The sequence below is a fragment of the Spinacia oleracea genome, unplaced genomic scaffold (genome assembly GCF_020520425.1).
Source record: "Spinacia oleracea cultivar Varoflay unplaced genomic scaffold, BTI_SOV_V1 SOVchr0_014, whole genome shotgun sequence".
Classification (NCBI taxonomy): Eukaryota; Viridiplantae; Streptophyta; class Magnoliopsida; order Caryophyllales; family Amaranthaceae; genus Spinacia; species Spinacia oleracea.
In genome coordinates this window covers 24,094-42,810 of record NW_026614342.1, presented here as the reverse complement: position 1 = coordinate 42,810, position 18,717 = coordinate 24,094, and the positions used below count along the sequence as shown (strand labels likewise).

Below are 18,717 nucleotides of genomic sequence, written 5' to 3'. Positions count from 1 at the left end.
CAAGGGCACGACATGGCCCAAGCAAGGTAAGCATGACCCAAGAAAGGTAAGCAAGGGCACGACATCGCCCAAGCAAGGCAAGGCATGACCCAAGAAAGGTAAGCAAGGGAACGACATGGCCCAAGCAAGGCAAGGCATGACGCAAGAAAGGTAAGCAAGGGCACGACATGGCCCAAGCAAGGTAAGCATGACCCAAGAAAGGTAAGCAAGGGCACGACATGGCCCAAGCAAGGTAAGGCATGACCCAAGAAAGGTAAGAAAGGGCACGACATGGCCCAAGCAAGGTAAGCATGACCCAAGAAAGGTAAGTAAGGGCACGCCATGCCCAAGCAAGGCAAGCAAGGGCAAGTCGTGGCAAAGAAAGGCATGTAAGGGCAAGTCGTGGCAAGGCATGGCCCAAGCAAGGTAAGCAAGGGAAAGTCGTGGCAAAGAAAGGCAAGAGGAAGGCATGGCAAGGCATATCCCAAGCAAGGTAAGCAAAGAAAGGTGTTACGGTTCGATTGACGGAGTATTTCGGGGGATGACGGTTGTGGAATTGGCCTACGACACGGCCATAGTACCGACTTGACCTTGAGTTTTCGTTGTTCAGAAAAAAAAAATCCAACGATCCATTGAGGGAATTTTTCGGCTCCGTAAAGTCGGGGGATGACGGTGGTGGATTTGGCCCGCAATACGGCTAACGTCCCGACTTGACCTCGTTTTTTCGTATGCCGCAATGGTCCCGTGGTCGTCTCTCGGATGGGTTAGCGGAGGGGAGTTTGGGACTTGTCGACCGGATGCGGTCTGTTCTTGCGGGCAGCGGACCGAGCAGCCCACGAGCGCGGACTCAAATCTAGTTGACGTCGTCCTACGAACAAACCTCGTAGGTATTGTAGGGGAGCTTGGGAATCCATGATCGGATGCGGTGTGTTCTAGTGTGCGGGCAACGGACCAAGAAGCACACAAGAGCATACTAAATCTCGTCGTCTTTCCTTCGAGCAAACCTGGAACGGGTACTATAGTCGAGGGGAGCTTGGGCCTCGATGACCGGATTCAGACTGTTCTTGTGTGCGGGCAGAGGACCAAGCAGCACACTAGAGAGCGGACTAAATCTCGTCGTCGATCTTTGAACAAACCTCTTGTCCCTTTTGGCTTTAGTGTGCTAATGTTTCCGAAACTCGATGCGGACCGTTCCCGGATGCGGGCGATATCAAGCGGCATGTGGGTGCAGTCCAATTCTAGTTGACGTTGTGTTAGCTAACCTTAGCCAGTGTTGTCCCGCCTCGATTTGTTTGTTTCTTTCACATCAAACGGTGCTATTCGGGGGACATCTAGCCCATCCTTGCGGCCACTTTGTGGTCGTGGGATGCAAGCTCGTTGTTTCTTGGCCAAGCGGTACGCTACGCGTGTGAGTGGTGTTTGGTTTTTTTAGCTGGCGGGCTCCGTGAACCGCACGCCGATAAACCTCTTCAGTGTTTGCTCCAAGTGCTATACAGGCCTTGGGCGAGTGATGGTTTTCTATGTTGCATTCCTAACGATCGCATTGACATGGACCAAGGGCATGGCATCCATAAGCACGCAAGGGAAAGGCATGGCCCAAGGCACAACAATCGGACCCAAGGCATGGCCCAAGGCAAAACGATCGGACCACATGCACAATAATGACCACTATGAATGAATTTTCCCGAAAACTTTCCAAAAATAGCAACCCGGGACCACACGGGCACCCCCCGAGGTCCCAAAATAAAAAATTTCAACACCAATGTTTTCTATATATATTTATATGTCTTTTCCTATTTTTTCGGATTTTTTGGGATTTTTTTGAATTTTTTGGGATTTTCCCCGTTTTTACCCCTAAAATAGCAACCCGGGACCACACGGGCACCCCCCTAGGTCCAAAAATAAAAAATTTCAACACCAATAACTTTTTGGGATTTTTTTGAATTTTTTGGGATTTTTGGGGATTTTTTTGAGATTTTTTTGAATTTTTCCCTTATTTTTCCCGTTTTTACCCCTATTTTCCCTATTATCGGAAAACAAAAATAATTTTTTTGAAAAAATAATTATTGAAAATTAAGCTTAATGCCCATATAAGGTTTTCCAACAAAAAAAACGGGGCATTATTATGACAAAAACTCAAGTTTTGAGCCATTATTATGTTACTGTCACTTGGCTGTTCACTAGGAAAATTTAGCTAATTCAAAATAAACCTCTATAGGGGGAGCGTGAGAGTGGAAGGATGGATGGTCAAGGTTGGCTTAAAACTCTCTTGTGGGCACCGTTGGGCACCGTTGGGCATGGTCGGCCCCCCTACGACACCACACATGCCCATGACATTAGACGGATTGAAAATTTTGGATCATTCGACCCGATTTGACGCGAAAAATTATTTTTTTGAAAAAAAAAAAAAAATCAAAAAAATTCTAAAAAAATTCAAAAAAAATATAAAAAAATTTTTTTTTTTTAAAAAAAAATTTGTTGCCTCTAAGCAAGGGCACGACATGGCCCAAGCAAGGCAAGGTATGACCCAAGAAAGGCAAGCAAGGGCACGACATGGCCCAAGCAAAGCAATGCATGACCCAAGAAAGGCAAGCAAGGGCACGACATGGCCCAAGCAAGGCAATCCATGACCCAAGAAAGGCAAGCAAGGGCACGACATGGCCCAAGCAAGGCAAAGCATGACCCAAGAAAGGCAAGCAAGGGCACGACATGGCCCAAGCAAGGCAAAGCATGACCCAAGAAAGGCAAGCAAGGGCACGACATGGCCCAAGAAAGGCAAGCAAGGGCACGACATGGCCCAAGCAAGGCAAGGCATGACCAAAGAAAGGCAAGCAAGGGCACGACATGGCCTAAGCAAGGCAAGGCCTGACCCAAGAAAGACAAGCAAGGGCACGACATGACCCAAGCAAGGCAAGGCATGACCCAAGCAAGGCAAGCAAGGGCACGACATGGCCCAAGCAAGGCCAGGCATGACCCAAGAAAGGTAAGCAAGGGCACGAAATGGCCCAAGCAAGGCAAGGCATGACCCAAGAAAGGTAAGCAAGGGCACGACATGGCCCAAGCAAGGTAAGCATGACCCAAGAAAGGCAAGCAAGGGCACGACTTGCCCCAAGCAAGGCAAGGCATGACCCAAGAAAGGCAAGCAAGGGCACGACATGGCCCAAGCAAGGCAAGGCATGACCCAAGAAAGGTAAGCAAGGGCACGAAATGGCCCAAGTAAGGTAAGCATGACCCAAGAAAGGTAAGCAAGGGGACGACTTGGCCCAAGCAAGGCAAGGCATGACCCAAGAAAGGCAAGCAAGGGCACGACATGGCCCAAGCAAGGCAAGGCATGACCCAAGAAAGGTAAGCAAGGGCACGACATGGCCCAAGCAAGGTAAGCATGACCCAAGAAAGGTAAGCAAGGGCACGACATGGCCCAAGCAAGGCAAGGCATGACCCAAGAAAGGCAAGCAAGGGCACGACATGGCCCAATTAAGGCAAGGCATGACCCAAGAAAGGTAAGCAAGGACACGACATGGCCCAAGCAAGGGAAGCATGACCCAAGAAAGGTAAGCAAGGGCACGACATGGCCCAAGCAAGGCAAGGCATGGCCCACGAAAGGTAAGCAAGGGCACGACATGGCCCAAGCAAGGTAAGCATGACCCAAGAAAGGCAAGCAAGGGCACGACTTGGCCCAAGCAAGGCAAGGCATGACCCAAGAAAGGTAAGCAAGGGCACGACATGGCCCAAGCAAGGCAAGGCATGACCCAAGAAAGGTAAGCAAGGGCACGACATGGCCCAAGCAAGGTAAGCATGACCCAAGAAAGGCAAGCAAGGGCACGACATGGCCCAAGCAAGGCAAGGCATGACCCAAGAAAGGTAAGCAAGGGCACGACATGGCCCAAGCAAGGCAAGGCATGACCCAAGAAAGGTAAGCAAGGGCACGACATGGCCCAAGCAAGGCAAGGCATGACCCAAGAAAGGTAAGCAAGGGCACGACATGGCCCAAACAAGGTAAGCATGACCCAAGAAAGGTAAGCAAGGGCACGACATGGCCCAAGCAAGGCAAGGCATGACCCAAGAAAGGTAAGCAAGGGCACGACATGGCCCAAGCAAGGCAAGGCATGATCCAAGATAGGTAAGCAAGGCACGACATGGCCAAGCAAGGCAAGGCATGACCAAGAAAGGTAAGCAAGGGCACGACATGGCCCAAACAAGGTAAGCATGACCCAAGAAAGGTAAGCAAGGGCACGACATGGCCCAAGCAAGGCAAGGCATGACCCAAGAAAGGTAAGCAAGGGCACGACATGTCCCAAGCAAGGCAAGGCATGACCCAAGAAAGGTAAGCAAGGGCACGACATGGCCCAAGCAAGGTAAGCATGACCCAAGAAAGGTAAGCAAGGGCACGACATGGCCCAAGCAAGGTAAGCATGACCCAAGAAAGGTAAGCAAGGGCACGACATGGCCCAAACAAGGTAAGCAAGACCCAAGAAAGGTAAGCAAGGGCACGACATGGCCCAAGCAAGGAAAGGCATGACCCAAGAAAGGTAAGCAAGGGTACGACATGGCCCAAGCAAGGTAAGCATGACCCAAGAAAGGTAAGCAAGGGCACGACATGGCCCAAGCAAGGTAAGCATCACCCAAGAAAGGTAAGCAAGGGCACGACATGGCCCAAGCAAGGCAAGGCATGACCCAAGAAAGGTAAGCAAGGGCACGACATATCCCAAGCAAGGCAAGGCATGACCCAAGAAAGGTAAGCAAGGACACGACATGGCCCAAGCAAGGCAAGGCATGACCCAAGAAAGGTAAGCAAGGGTACGACATGGCCCAAGCAAGGTAAGCATGACCCAAGAAAGGTAAGCAAGGGCACGACATGGCCCAAGCAAGGTAAGCATCACCCAAGAAAGGTAAGCAAGGGCACGACATGGCCCAAGCAAGGCAAGGCATGACCCAAGAAAGGTAAGCAAGGGCACGACATGTCCCAAGCAAGGCAAGGCATGACCCAAGAAAGGTAAGCAAGGGCACGACATGGCCCAAGCAAGGCAAGGCATGACCCAAGAAAGGTAAGCAAGGGTACGACATGGCCCAAGCAAGGTAAGCATGACCCAAGAAAGGTAAGCAAGGGCACGACATGGCCCAAGCAAGGCAAGCATGACCCAAGAAAGGTAAGCAAGGGCACGACATGGCCCAAGCAAGGCAAGGCATGACCAAGAAAGGTAAGCAAGGGCACGACATGGCCCAAACAAGGTAAGCATGACCCAAGAAAGGTAAGCAAGGGCACGACATGGCCCAAGCAAGGCAAGGCATGACCCAAGAAAGGTAAGCAAGGGCACGACATGGCCCAAGCAAGGCAAGGCATGACCAAGAAAGGTAAGCAAGGGCACGACATGGCCCAAGCAAGGTAAGCATCACCCAAGAAAGGTAAGCAAGGGCACGACATGGCCCAAGCAAGGCAAGGCATGACCCAAGAAAGGTAAGCAAGGGTACGACATGGCCCAAGCAAGGTAAGCATGACCCAAGAAAGGTAAGCAAGGGCACGACATGGCCCAAGCAAGGTAAGCATCACCCAAGAAAGGTAAGCAAGGGCACGACATGGCCCAAGCAAGGTAAGCAAGACCCAAGAAAGGTAAGCAAGGGCACGACATGGCCCAAGCAAGGCAAAGCATGACCCAAGAAAGGTAAGCAAGGGCACGACATGGCCCAAGCAAGGTAAGCATGACCCAAGAAAGGTAAGCAAGGGCACGACATGGCCCAAACAAGGTAAGCAAGACCCAAGAAAGGTAAGCAAGGGAACGACATGGCCCAAGCAAGGAAAGGCATGACCCAAGAAAGGTAAGCAAGGGTACGACATGGCCCAAGCAAGGTAAGCATGACCCAAGAAAGGTAAGCAAGGGCACGACATGGCCCAAGCAAGGTAAGCATCACCCAAGAAAGGTAAGCAAGGGCACGACATGGCCCAAGCAAGGCAAGGCATGACCCAAGAAAGGTAAGCAAGGGCACGACATGTCCCAAGCAAGGCAAGGCATGACCCAAGAAAGGTAAGCAAGGGCACGACATGGCCCAAGCAAGGCAAGGCATGACCCAAGAAAGGTAAGCAAGGGTACGACATGGCCCAAGCAAGGTAAGCATGACCCAAGAAAGGTAAGCAAGGGCACGACATGGCCCAAGCAAGGTAAGCATCACCCAAAAAGGTAAGCAAGGGCACGACATGGCCCAAGCAAGGCAAGGCATGACCCAAGAAAGGTAAGCAAGGGCACGACATGTCCCAAGCAAGGCAAGGCATGACCCAAGAAAGGTAAGCAAGGGCATGACATGGCCCAAGCAAGGCAAGGCATGACCCAAGAAAGGTAAGCAAGGGTACGACATGGCCCAAGCAAGGTAAGCATGACCCAAGAAAGGTAAGCAAGGGCACGACATGGCCCAAGCAAGGCAAGCATGACCCAAGAAAGGTAAGCAAGGGCACGACATGGCCCAAGCAAGGCAAGGCATGACCAAGAAAGGTAAGCAAGGGCACGACATGGCCCAAACAAGGTAAGCATGACCCAAGAAAGGTAAGCAAGGGCACGACATGGCCCAAGCAAGGCAAGGCATGACCCAAGAAAGGTAAGCAAGGGCACGACATGGCCCAAGCAAGGCAAGGCATGACCAAGAAAGGTAAGCAAGGGCACGACATGGCCCAAACAAGGTAAGCATGACCCAAGAAAGGTAAGCAAGGGCACGACATGGCCCAAGCAAGGCAAGGCATGACCCAAGAAAGGTAAGCAAGGGCACGACATGGCCCAAGCAAGGCAAGGCATGATCCAAGATAGGTAAGCAAGGCACGACATGGCCAAGCAAGGCAAGGCATGACCAAGAAAGGTAAGCAAGGGCACGACATGGCCCAAACAAGGTAAGCATGACCCAAGCAAGGTAAGCATGACCCAAGAAAGGTAAGCAAGGGCACGACATGGCCCAAGCAAGGCAAGGCATGACCAAAGAAAGGTAAGCAAGGGCACGACATGTCCCAAGCAAGGCAAGGCATGACCCAAGAAAGGTAAGCAAGGGCACGACATGGCCCAAGCAAGGTAAGCATGACCCAAGAAAGGTAAGCAAGGGCACGACATGGCCCAAGCAAGGTAAGCATGACCCAAGAAAGGTAAGCAAGGGCACGACATGGCCCAAACAAGGTAAGCAAGACCCAAGAAAGGTAAGCAAGGGCACGACATGGCCCAAGCAAGGAAAGGCATGACCCAAGAAAGGTAAGCAAGGGTACGACATGTCCCAAGCAAGGCAAGGCATGACCCAAGAAAGGTAAGCAAGGGCACGACATGGCCCAAGCAAGGCAAGGCATGACCCAAGAAAGGTAAGCAAGGGTACGACATGGCCCAAACAAGGTAAGCATGACCCAAGCAAGGTAAGCATGACCCAAGAAAGGTAAGCAAGGGCACGACATGGCCCAAGCAAGGCAAGGCATGACCAAAGAAAGGTAAGCAAGGGCACGACATGTCCCAAGCAAGGCAAGGCATGACCAAAGAAAGGTAAGCAAGGGCACGACATGTCCCAAGCAAGGCAAGGCATCACCCAAGAAAGGTAAGCAAGGGCACGACATGGCCCAAGCAAGGCAAGGCATGACCCAAGAAAGGTAAGCAAGGGCACGACATGGCCCAAGCAAGGCAAGGCATGACCCAAGAAAGGTAAGCAAGGGTACGACATGGCCCAAGCAAGGTAAGCATGACCCAAGAAAGGTAAGCAAGGGCACGACATGGCCCAAGCAAGGCAAGCATGACCCAAGAAAGGTAAGCAAGGGCACGACATGGCCCAAGCAAGGCAAGGCATGACCAAGAAAGGTAAGCAAGGGCACGACATGGCCCAAACAAGGTAAGCATGACCCAAGAAAGGTAAGCAAGGGCACGACATGGCCCAAGCAAGGCAAGGCATGACCCAAGAAAGGTAAGCAAGGGCACGACATGGCCCAAGCAAGGCAAGGCATGACCAAGAAAGGTAAGCAAGGGCACGACATGGCCCAAGCAAGGTAAGCATCACCCAAGAAAGGTAAGCAAGGGCACGACATGGCCCAAGCAAGGCAAGGCATGACCCAAGAAAGGTAAGCAAGGGTACGACATGGCCCAAGCAAGGTAAGCATGACCCAAGAAAGGTAAGCAAGGGCACGACATGGCCCAAGCAAGGTAAGCATCACCCAAGAAAGGTAAGCAAGGGCACGACATGGCCCAAGCAAGGTAAGCAAGACCCAAGAAAGGTAAGCAAGGGCACGACATGGCCCAAGCAAGGCAAAGCATGACCCAAGAAAGGTAAGCAAGGGCACGACATGGCCCAAGCAAGGTAAGCATCACCCAAGAAAGGTAAGCAAGGGCACGACATGGCCCAAACAAGGTAAGCAAGACCCAAGAAAGGTAAGCAAGGGAACGACATGGCCCAAGCAAGGAAAGGCATGACCCAAGAAAGGTAAGCAAGGGTACGACATGGCCCAAGCAAGGTAAGCATGACCCAAGAAAGGTAAGCAAGGGCACGACATGGCCCAAGCAAGGTAAGCATCACCCAAGAAAGGTAAGCAAGGGCACGACATGGCCCAAGCAAGGCAAGGCATGACCCAAGAAAGGTAAGCAAGGGCACGACATGTCCCAAGCAAGGCAAGGCATGACCCAAGAAAGGTAAGCAAGGGCACGACATGGCCCAAGCAAGGCAAGGCATGACCCAAGAAAGGTAAGCAAGGGTACGACATGGCCCAAGCAAGGTAAGCATGACCCAAGAAAGGTAAGCAAGGGCACGACATGGCCCAAGCAAGGCAAGCATGACCCAAGAAAGGTAAGCAAGGGCACGACATGGCCCAAGCAAGGCAAGGCATGACCAAGAAAGGTAAGCAAGGGCACGACATGGCCCAAACAAGGTAAGCATGACCCAAGAAAGGTAAGCAAGGGCACGACATGGCCCAAGCAAGGCAAGGCATGACCCAAGAAAGGTAAGCAAGGGCACGACATGGCCCAAGCAAGGCAAGGCATGACCAAGAAAGGTAAGCAAGGGCACGACATGGCCCAAACAAGGTAAGCATGACCCAAGAAAGGTAAGCAAGGGCACGACATGGCCCAAGCAAGGCAAGGCATGACCAAGAAAGGTAAGCAAGGGCACGACATGGCCCAAACAAGGTAAGCATGACCCAAGAAAGGTAAGCAAGGGCACGACATGGCCCAAGCAAGGCAAGGCATGACCCAAGAAAGGTAAGCAAGGGCACGACATGGCCCAAGCAAGGCAAGGCATGATCCAAGATAGGTAAGCAAGGCACGACATGGCCAAGCAAGGCAAGGCATGACCAAGAAAGGTAAGCAAGGGCACGACATGGCCCAAACAAGGTAAGCATGACCCAAGCAAGGTAAGCATGACCCAAGAAAGGTAAGCAAGGGCACGACATGGCCCAAGCAAGGCAAGGCATGACCAAAGAAAGGTAAGCAAGGGCACGACATGTCCCAAGCAAGGCAAGGCATGACCCAAGAAAGGTAAGCAAGGGCACGACATGGCCCAAGCAAGGTAAGCATGACCCAAGAAAGGTAAGCAAGGGCACGACATGGCCCAAGCAAGGTAAGCATGACCCAAGAAAGGTAAGCAAGGGCACGACATGGCCCAAACAAGGTAAGCAAGACCCAAGAAAGGTAAGCAAGGGCACGACATGGCCCAAGCAAGGAAAGGCATGACCCAAGAAAGGTAAGCATGGGTACGACATGGCCCAAGCAAGGTAAGCATGACCCAAGAAAGGTAAGCAAGGGCACGACATGGCCCAAGCAAGGTAAGCATCACCCAAGAAAGGTAAGCAAGGGCACGACATGGCCCAAGCAAGGTAAGCATCACCCAAGAAAGGTAAGCAAGGGCACGACATGGCCCAAGCAAGGCAAGGCATGACCCAAGAAAGGTAAGCAAGGGCACGACATGTCCAAAGCAAGGCAAGGCATGACCCAAGAAAGGTAAGCAAGGGCACGACATGGCCCAAGCAAGGCAAGGCATGTAGGAACATATAGATGCATAAAGCGGAATTTCAGGAAACAATTTCCTAACATCTATCACAGGATCTCATGCATAACAATAGTATAGATCAGATTAAGTCGAAAGAATAATCACCTTTGAAGCGTGTTCTCCCGTTCGTATGCAAGCTTCGAAGATCTTAGAGCCCCACTTGTTGCTCCTCTACTCAGTCCACAAGCACGAATTGAATCCCACGTATGCTAGTACGGAAGAGAACGATCACAATCTGTCTCTTGCTTTGTTTGGGATGTACGGCGTTTAGAGAATTAGAATTAGGGTTTTTGTGTTTTTCTTTTTGTCAGATATTTTGAATGAACGTGATTTCTAAATCCCTGACATTATAACTATTATAATGTGAGAGTTTTAGGTTAACACAAAACCAAGGCCCAACATTCTTTCCCTTAATAGACCGGTTGCCATCGGGCCTTTTGGGCCCATTCCAATTAGTGCTTATATGTGTGACCTTATAGGATTAAATTATTTTAGTTGTAGGTCCAATCAATATTGTCCTACTAATCACATTTATTCTCTAGCAAGCAAATATGATTACTAAAATAATTAACTTATTATCTTCATAATTAATTCCTATTTGTATTTAGTAATTGCCGGAAATGTCTAAGGACATAATTCCTTCAATCTCCCACTTGTCCGAAGACAAGAAGGCAATGCTAAATTCCTTAAGTCTCTTAATGCCAAAATTTGATAACACACTGTTATTCTCAAATTCTAGTTTCTTGATCGCCGAGTTCGAACTGTTCAAATAAAGATTAACATTTTAATCCCATACCGCATGGCCATGCAATTTTTCAGTTCTCGCTCATCAAGAGGCCCAGACACCATTCCTATCAAATAGGAGGACTTATTCACTCTTGTATGACCATAACTCCCACTCAATTCTTAGCCCACCTGATCACTGCTTTTATAACCTCCTTTTACGGCGCGGCGTTTAACAGAGTCAAGGTTAAACTAATTGTCTCATGGTTATTAAGACATAATCATGTCTAAGGAATCCACTAAATATAGAATTTTGATTCTACTTTTAGAATCTAGTTAGGTCAAGTCTCAATGCATCAAGTATACATCCATATAATCAATTAGACATCCCTATGTCTCCATAGCCCATGGAACTGCACTATCAATTAATTACATGCTAGTCTTCTCATAAATCACTTATGTCCAATTTAGTGATTCAGACTAGGGACTTAATAAGTTGTGATTTCAGTTCACTTTATAGGGTTCCATTATCAAAACGTTTTCGATAATCCTATTTGAAAACACAAGTTATTTGGACATTTTATTTAATACTAAACCAAACAATTAAATAAGAATGAACTTTTATTGATAAACATTCAAAGCATAATAAATGTCTTTACAATTGTAAACATAAAGTAAACAAACTAAAGCCATTCTCCCATATGCCTAAGCCCCATAGACCTAGTATGACTCTCATGCTTAGGTTGAGCAAGCGGTTTAGTCAGAGGATCAGCTACGTTATCCTCAGTATGAACCTTGCTTACTTTCACATCCCCTCTTTCAACGATCTCTCGAATAAGATGGAATCTCCTGAGCACATGTTTGGATTTTTGGTGCGATCTGGGTTCCTTGGACTGGGAAATGGCACCATTGTTGTCACAATATAACTCAATGCCATTTTCAATGCTAGGAACTACACCAAGTTCACTAATGAACTTTTTGATCCAAACAGCTTCTTTTGCTGCATCACTTGCTGCAATATACTCAGCCTCTGTTGTAGAATCTGCGATGGTACTCTGCTTAGAACTCTTCCAGCTCACAGCCCCTCCATTGAGACAAAATATGAAACCAGATTGTGATCGGAAATCATCTTTGTCACTTTGGAAGCTTGCATCGGTGTATCCAGTGGCAACCAACTCATTATCTCCACCATAGACCAAGAAATCATCCTTAGTCCTTCTTAAGTACTTAAGGATATTCTTTGCTGCCATCCAGTGCGCCTCTCCTGGGTTTGACTGGTATCTGCTGCACATACTCAAAGCATATGCAACATCCGGTCGAGTGCATACCATGGCATACATAATGGACCCTACTGCAGAGGCATAAGGAACATTACTCATGCGCTTGACCTCATCAGGTGTCGAAGGACACTGAGTCTTGCCAAGTGAAATGCCATGTTGCATGGGAATGAAACCTCTTTTGGAGTTTTCCAGCTTGAACCTTGCAAGAACCTTATCAATATAAGTCTCTTGGCTAAGTCCAATCATCCTTTTGGATCTATCTCTATGGATCCTTATTCCCAAGATGTATTCAGCTTCTCCTAGGTCTTTCATGGAAAAACAACTTTTAAGCCATTCCTTGACTGACTCAAGCATGGTCTTGTCGTTTCCTATGAGAAGTATGTCATCCACATACAAGACTAGGAAAGCAATACTACTCCCACTCAACTTCTTGTATATACAAGATTCCTCTTCATTTCTGAGGAAGCCAAAAGATTTGACTGCCTCATCAAATCTGAGGTTCCAACTCCGGGATGCTTGCTTAAGCCCATAAATGGACTTCTTAAGCTTGCAAACTTTTCTTGGACTGTTTGGATCTTCAAAACCTTGTGGTTGTGTCATGTACACATCCTCTTTCAAGAACCCATTCAAGAAAGCGGTTTTGACGTCCATCTGCCAGATCTCATAGTCATGAAAGGCAGCAATCGCAAGAATTATCCTAATGGATTTCAGCATGGCTACTGGTGAGAAGGTTTCATCATAGTCAATACCATGAATTTGTCTAAAACCTTTTGCCACTAGTCTTGCCTTAAAGACATCAATGTTTCCATCTTTGTCCTTTTTCAGTTTGAAAATCCATTTGCAACCTATGGGTTTAACCCCATCAGGCAAAGCAACCAAGTCCCATACTTGATTTTCAAACATCGAATCCATTTCGGATCTCATGGCTTCAAGCCATTTCTCGGAGTCTTGACTCGTCAAAGCATTTGTGTAGCTAATAGGTTCCTCATGTTCTAAAATCTCTATTTCAGAACTTTCAGTCAAAAGGAAATCAATATATCTCTTTGACGGAATGACAGTCCTACTAGACCTACGTTGGGGAACAACAGGAGAAGTTTCCACCTCATTAGGTTGAGGGACTTCGCATGGATTATCTCCAAGTGGGACGGTAGAAGGCGCATGAATGGAATGCACCGCCTCCTGAGCATTTTCATGCTGGGTCGTCTCTGACGAGGTGTGAACCTCATCCATTTGTTGCTCATCTCGAATTTCTTCGAGATATACATTACTCCCACTTGTTTTTCTGGAAATAAACTCCTTTTCCAGAAAGACACCATCGCGAGCAACAAACACTTTGTTTTCGCTTTGGTTGTAGAAGTAGTATCCCTTAGTCTGTTTTGGGTAACCCACAAAAAGACACTTATCGGACTTGGGTGAAAGCTTATCAGAAAGTAAACGTTTTACATAAACTTCACAACCCCATGTCCTTAGAAAAGACAATTTTGGAACTTTTTCAGTCCACATCTCATATGGCGTCTTTTCTACTGCTTTGGACGGAGCTCTGTTGAGTGTGAATGCCGCTGTTTCAAGCGCAAATCCCCAAAATGAGGCAGGAAGGTTAGCAAGACTCATCATGGACCGAACCATATCTAATAGAGTTCGGTTCCTTCTTTCGGAAACCCCATTCAATTGTGGTGTCCCTGGTGGAGTCAATTGCGAAAGTATTCCACAATCTTTCAAATGATCACCAAACTCTTGAGATAAATATTCACCACCACGATCGGATCGCAATGCTTTAATTTTCTTTCCAAGTTGGTTTTGTACTTCATTTTGGAATTCCTTGAACTTTTCAAAGGATTCCGACTTATGTCGCATGAGGTAAACATATCCAAATCTGCTCACATCATCAGTAAAAGTAATGAAATACCCGTACCCTCCCCTAGCCAAAGTACTCATAGGTCCGCACACATCAGTATGTATGAGGGCTAAAAGATCATTGGCCCTTTCACTTGAGCCTGTGAAAGGAGATTTTGTCATTTTCCCCATTAAGCAAAACTCACATACTTCAAATGATTCAAAATCAAATGATTTGAGAATTCCATCCTTATGAAGTTTCTCTATGCGCTTTGAGCTTATGTGGCCTAATCGACAATGCCATAGGTAAGTAGGGTTCAAATCATTTGGTTTGTGTTTCTTGTTTTCTATGTGATAGATATGGTTTTGTAAGTCTAGTACATACAAACCATTTGATAATTTAGCAGAGACATAGAACATACCATTCAAATATGCTGAACAACAATTATTCATAATTTGAAATGAAAAACCTTCCGAGTCCAAAATCGGAATAGAAATTATGTTCTTGGTAATAACTGGAACGTAATAACAATTATAAAGTTCTAATATTAAACCAGAAGGCAAGCGTAAACTATAATCTCCTACAGCTAAAGCAGCAACTCTTGCTCCATTGCCTACTCGGAGATCCACTTCGCCTTTGCTCAAGCTTCTACTTCTTTTTAGTCCTTGCACATTACCAATAATGTGCGACCCACAAGCGGTATCAAATACCCAAGAAGTAGTTGTAGCTAAATTAACTTCTATGACATTGATACTCTTGAACTGCTTACCTCTCTTGACCATTAGAACATCCTTATGTTCAGGTTCACCAGGTAAGTTCCCCTCGTCCTGAACCATCATACTATGCAACCTCCCTAATCTAGCATTCTTCTGAAACAAAGTTTTCAGTTGCTGGATTATTGTGTAGGCATCCAGACCATCAAAACGCTTTTGATACTCTGGTTCCATGCAAGCAAGCATCAAACATGTTACTTGCAGAGAGTTATCCTGGAGAGTTTGTTTAGCTCGACATTGAGCTTCAGTAGCATTTTCTGGCAGGGGTTCAAGAGGGAGTGGATTTTCAAGAACATTTTCTTTTCCTTCCGCTCTGAGAACAATTCTCATAGCCTTTTCCCATTGTAGGAAGTTGTGTGCATTCAGTTTGTTTTCAATTAGAGGGCGCAAGTTAAAAGTAGAGTTGTTTGCACCAGACATGATAACTACAATAAAAAGTAAAGCAAGATTCAATATAATGTTTATCAAAAGTAGCAATTAAACAAATTCAATTCACTACTACCCTTTATTCAAAATTAGAAGTCCCCATTGAATAAAGAATTAACCAAGATCCCCTCCCACTACAATCAAACGGACTTTGGCCCTGCTACTTTAATTTATAGTATTCGAGGTAAGTAAACATTTTACTAATTATAACTGATTATAACTCTTGGTAGACAGGTTAACAACTCTTTGTATTTTCCTATCTCTTAGCTTCAAAACCCAAAACTTTGTCTTTTGATAGTTTTGTTGAGTTAAACCAAACATTAACATGTAAGTTTCAAAAACCTACCCTACTATCCTCGGAATTATAAGCAACACCCTGCTTTGGCAGAACCTATTACTCATGATCTAAGGCTTTATAGGTGTTGTATGGAAAAGCACTTAAACTCAATATTATTTTGGGACCTAAGTTTACTATGTTGGTTAATTAAAAGTGAACACATTGCTTTAAATAACCACATACATAAACTCAATAAGCATTTTAAGGCAATATAAAATGCATAAAAATAAATGTGATCCTAGTATGGCCCCTAAAAAATAAGCTCAAATCTTCTTGGGTTCCTGTTCATCTTTCTTGGATCTCCATCCTTGAATTTTTTGATTGAACCTTCTTACTTCATCGAACTCATAATACGAACTTTATAATCTAATTTAAACTTTTAAATTAAATTACAACAATACAGAACGATGCGCAGATCGTATTTCAAAATTTACAAGAATACAAAACGATACGCAGATCGTATTTTCTATCCTATTTTGGGCCATACTAGTCACTTGCCTGTAACAAAATATCATAATATTCCATACACGCATATAATATTAAAATATATTAGACAAAAATTATTTACTTATTAACTATTAATAAGCAAATAACATTTCCAAAATAATACTAAAAAACTTAAACAATTTAAGTTTAACGTTATTTGGGAAACTTTATTATTTTAATTCAATTACTATTTAAATATGGCTAGAATAATCTTATTAATCAAAAATTTACATTTGAAAGGAAATTTGTGGATTTATGCTCAACATTGAAAATATGTTTTTCAAAAAAAAATATTTTCAAGTTACTCAAAATATATTTTGGAAATTATTTTTAATTTAGAAGAACTAAACCCAAGTTAATTTCCAACTCTTCTTATCAATTTCAATTAATAAATGAGAATCGAACCAAAACACCAAATTTCCAAAACCTTCAACCCAGACTATTTCCCAAAACCTTTTGGAAAACAATCTTTAATTTGAGAAAATTTCTAACTTTTCCAAAAAATTAGGAGATCTTATTTCGAATTTTTAATTCCCTTTTCCCGCCGGAACGCCACCCTAATTATCCTCCACCGTGGCTCCAACGTCGCGGGTGGTGGCCACCCAGCCATGGAGGTTGTTATTTTAATTTGGGTAACAATTACCTAAATTAAATTAATCTTTATTCAACTTTTGTTAAAGATTAACAATTTAATTAGGGTTTAATTATCCGAAAATAATGGCAAAAAATTTGAATAAATTAACAATCCTTAAACTGAATTTTAGGGTTGTTAGAAGTTAGATTTCAATTTAAACTCTTTATTAAAATTAAATCTAACAAGAATTCAAAATTTAAGGCATAATTATCTCATTTTATTCAAATAATTCAAGAAAATAACAATTATTGTCCGAAATTAAATTACCAAGCAGATCTATTGAATTTTCTTAACAAATAAAATCAAAAATTTTAATTGTTATCCTTAAATTTTATGATTAATCGAATTAAACATAAAAATTAACCAAATTCAATAATTAATATACAAAAATTCCGAAAATTGGTTAAAAAATTACCAAAAAATTTCGGCTATTGTATAAAAATTAGGGGATAATCAGTAGATTTATTTAACAAATTAAAAATCAAATCTTTAATTGTTAAAAAATTATTTCCATGATTAATCTTATTAACCATTAAATAATTTAAAATCTGACGAATTTAATTTTAAAAAATCCAAAAATTTTTATGTGATATTAACTGTTAATTTCGACCCTGTGATAAAAATTTCGGAATTTTATAAATTTATTTTGAGCAAAAATTAATTAAATCACGATTTAATGATTCCAATCAATTAATATCATATATTAATTGTGCAAATTCAAGCCATAAATAAATCTTCCCTTAATTGAATCAAAATAATAATGTTGCATACAATCATGATCATAAAATATTATACAAGAGGCTAAAACTGATACCACTGTAGGAACATATAGATGCATAAAGCGGAATTTCAGGAAACAATTTCCTAACATCTATCACAGGATCTCATGCATAACAATAGTATAGATCAGATTAAGTCGAAAGAATAATCACCTTTGAAGCGTGTTCTCCCGTTCGTATGCAAGCTTCGAAGATCTTAGAGCCCCACTTGTTGCTCCTCTACTCAGTCCACAAGCACGAATTGAATCCCACGTATGCTAGTACGGAAGAGAACGATCACAATCTGTCTCTTGCTTTGTTTGGGATGTACGGCGTTTAGAGAATTAGAATTAGGGTTTTTGTGTTTTTCTTTTTGTCAGATATTTTGAATGAACGTGATTTCTAAATCCCTGACATTATAACTATTATAATGTGAGAGTTTTAGGTTAACACAAAACCAAGGCCCAACATTCTTTCCCTTAATAGACCGGTTGCCATCGGGCCTTTTGGGCCCATTCCAATTAGTGCTTATATGTGTGACCTTATAGGATTAAATTATTTTAGTTGTAGGTCCAATCAATATTGTCCTACTAATCACATTTATTCTCTAGCAAGCAAATATGATTACTAAAATAATTAACTTATTATCTTCATAATTAATTCCTATTTGTATTTAGTAATTGCCGGAAATGTCTAAGGACATAATTCCTTCAAGGCATGACCCAAGAAAGGTAAGCAAGGGTACGACATGGCCCAAGCAAGGTAAGCATGACCCAAGAAAGGTAAGCAAGGGCACGACATGGCCAAAGCAAGGTAAGCATCACCCAAGAAAGGTAAGCAAGGGCACGACATGGCCCAAGCAAGGCAAGGCATGACCCAAGAAAGGTAAGCAAGGGCACGACATGTCCCAAGCAAGGCAAGGCATGACCCAAGAAAGGTAAGCAAGGGCACGACATGGCCCAAGCAAGGCAAGGCATGACCCAAGAAAGGTAAGCAAGGGTACGACATGGCCCAAGCAAGGTAAGCATGACCCAAGAAAGGTAAGCAAGGGCACGACATGGCCCAAGCAAGGCAAGCATGACCCAAGAAAGGTAAGCAAGGGCACGACATGGCCCAAGCAAGGCAAGGCATGACCAAGAAAGGTAAGCAAGGGCACGACATGGCCCAAACAAGGTAAGCATGACCCAAGAAAGGTAAGCAAGGGCACGACATGGCCCAAGCAAGGCAAGGCATGACCCAAGAAAGGTAAGCAAGGGCACGACATGGCCCAAGCAAGGCAAGGCATGACCAAGAAAGGTAAGCAAGGGCACGACATGGCCCAAACAAGGTAAGCATGACCCAAGAAAGGTAAGCAAGGGCACGACATGGCCCAAGCAAGGCAAGGCATGACCCAAGAAAGGTAAGCAAGGGCACGACATGGCCCAAGCAAGGCAAGGCATGATCCAAGATAGGTAAGCAAGGCACGACATGGCCAAGCAAGGCAAGGCATGACCAAGAAAGGTAAGC

General features: G+C 44.8%; 1 protein-coding gene across 1 annotated transcript in view; it reads right to left on the bottom strand.

Moving 5' to 3' along the window:
• Positions 1-17,897, bottom strand: part of LOC130464928 (uncharacterized) — a 36,733-nt gene extending 18,836 nt beyond the window's left edge. The window contains exons 1-2 of the mRNA XM_056834068.1: positions 17,386-17,897; positions 14,093-14,995 (exon numbers count right to left, since the gene is read on the bottom strand). Of these exons, the coding sequence (XP_056690046.1) occupies positions 14,093-14,990 (898 nt within the window). The 5' untranslated portion in view covers positions 14,991-14,995; positions 17,386-17,897. The remainder of the gene's footprint in view (positions 1-14,092; positions 14,996-17,385) is intronic.
• Between the last annotated feature and the right edge of the window lie 820 nt (positions 17,898-18,717).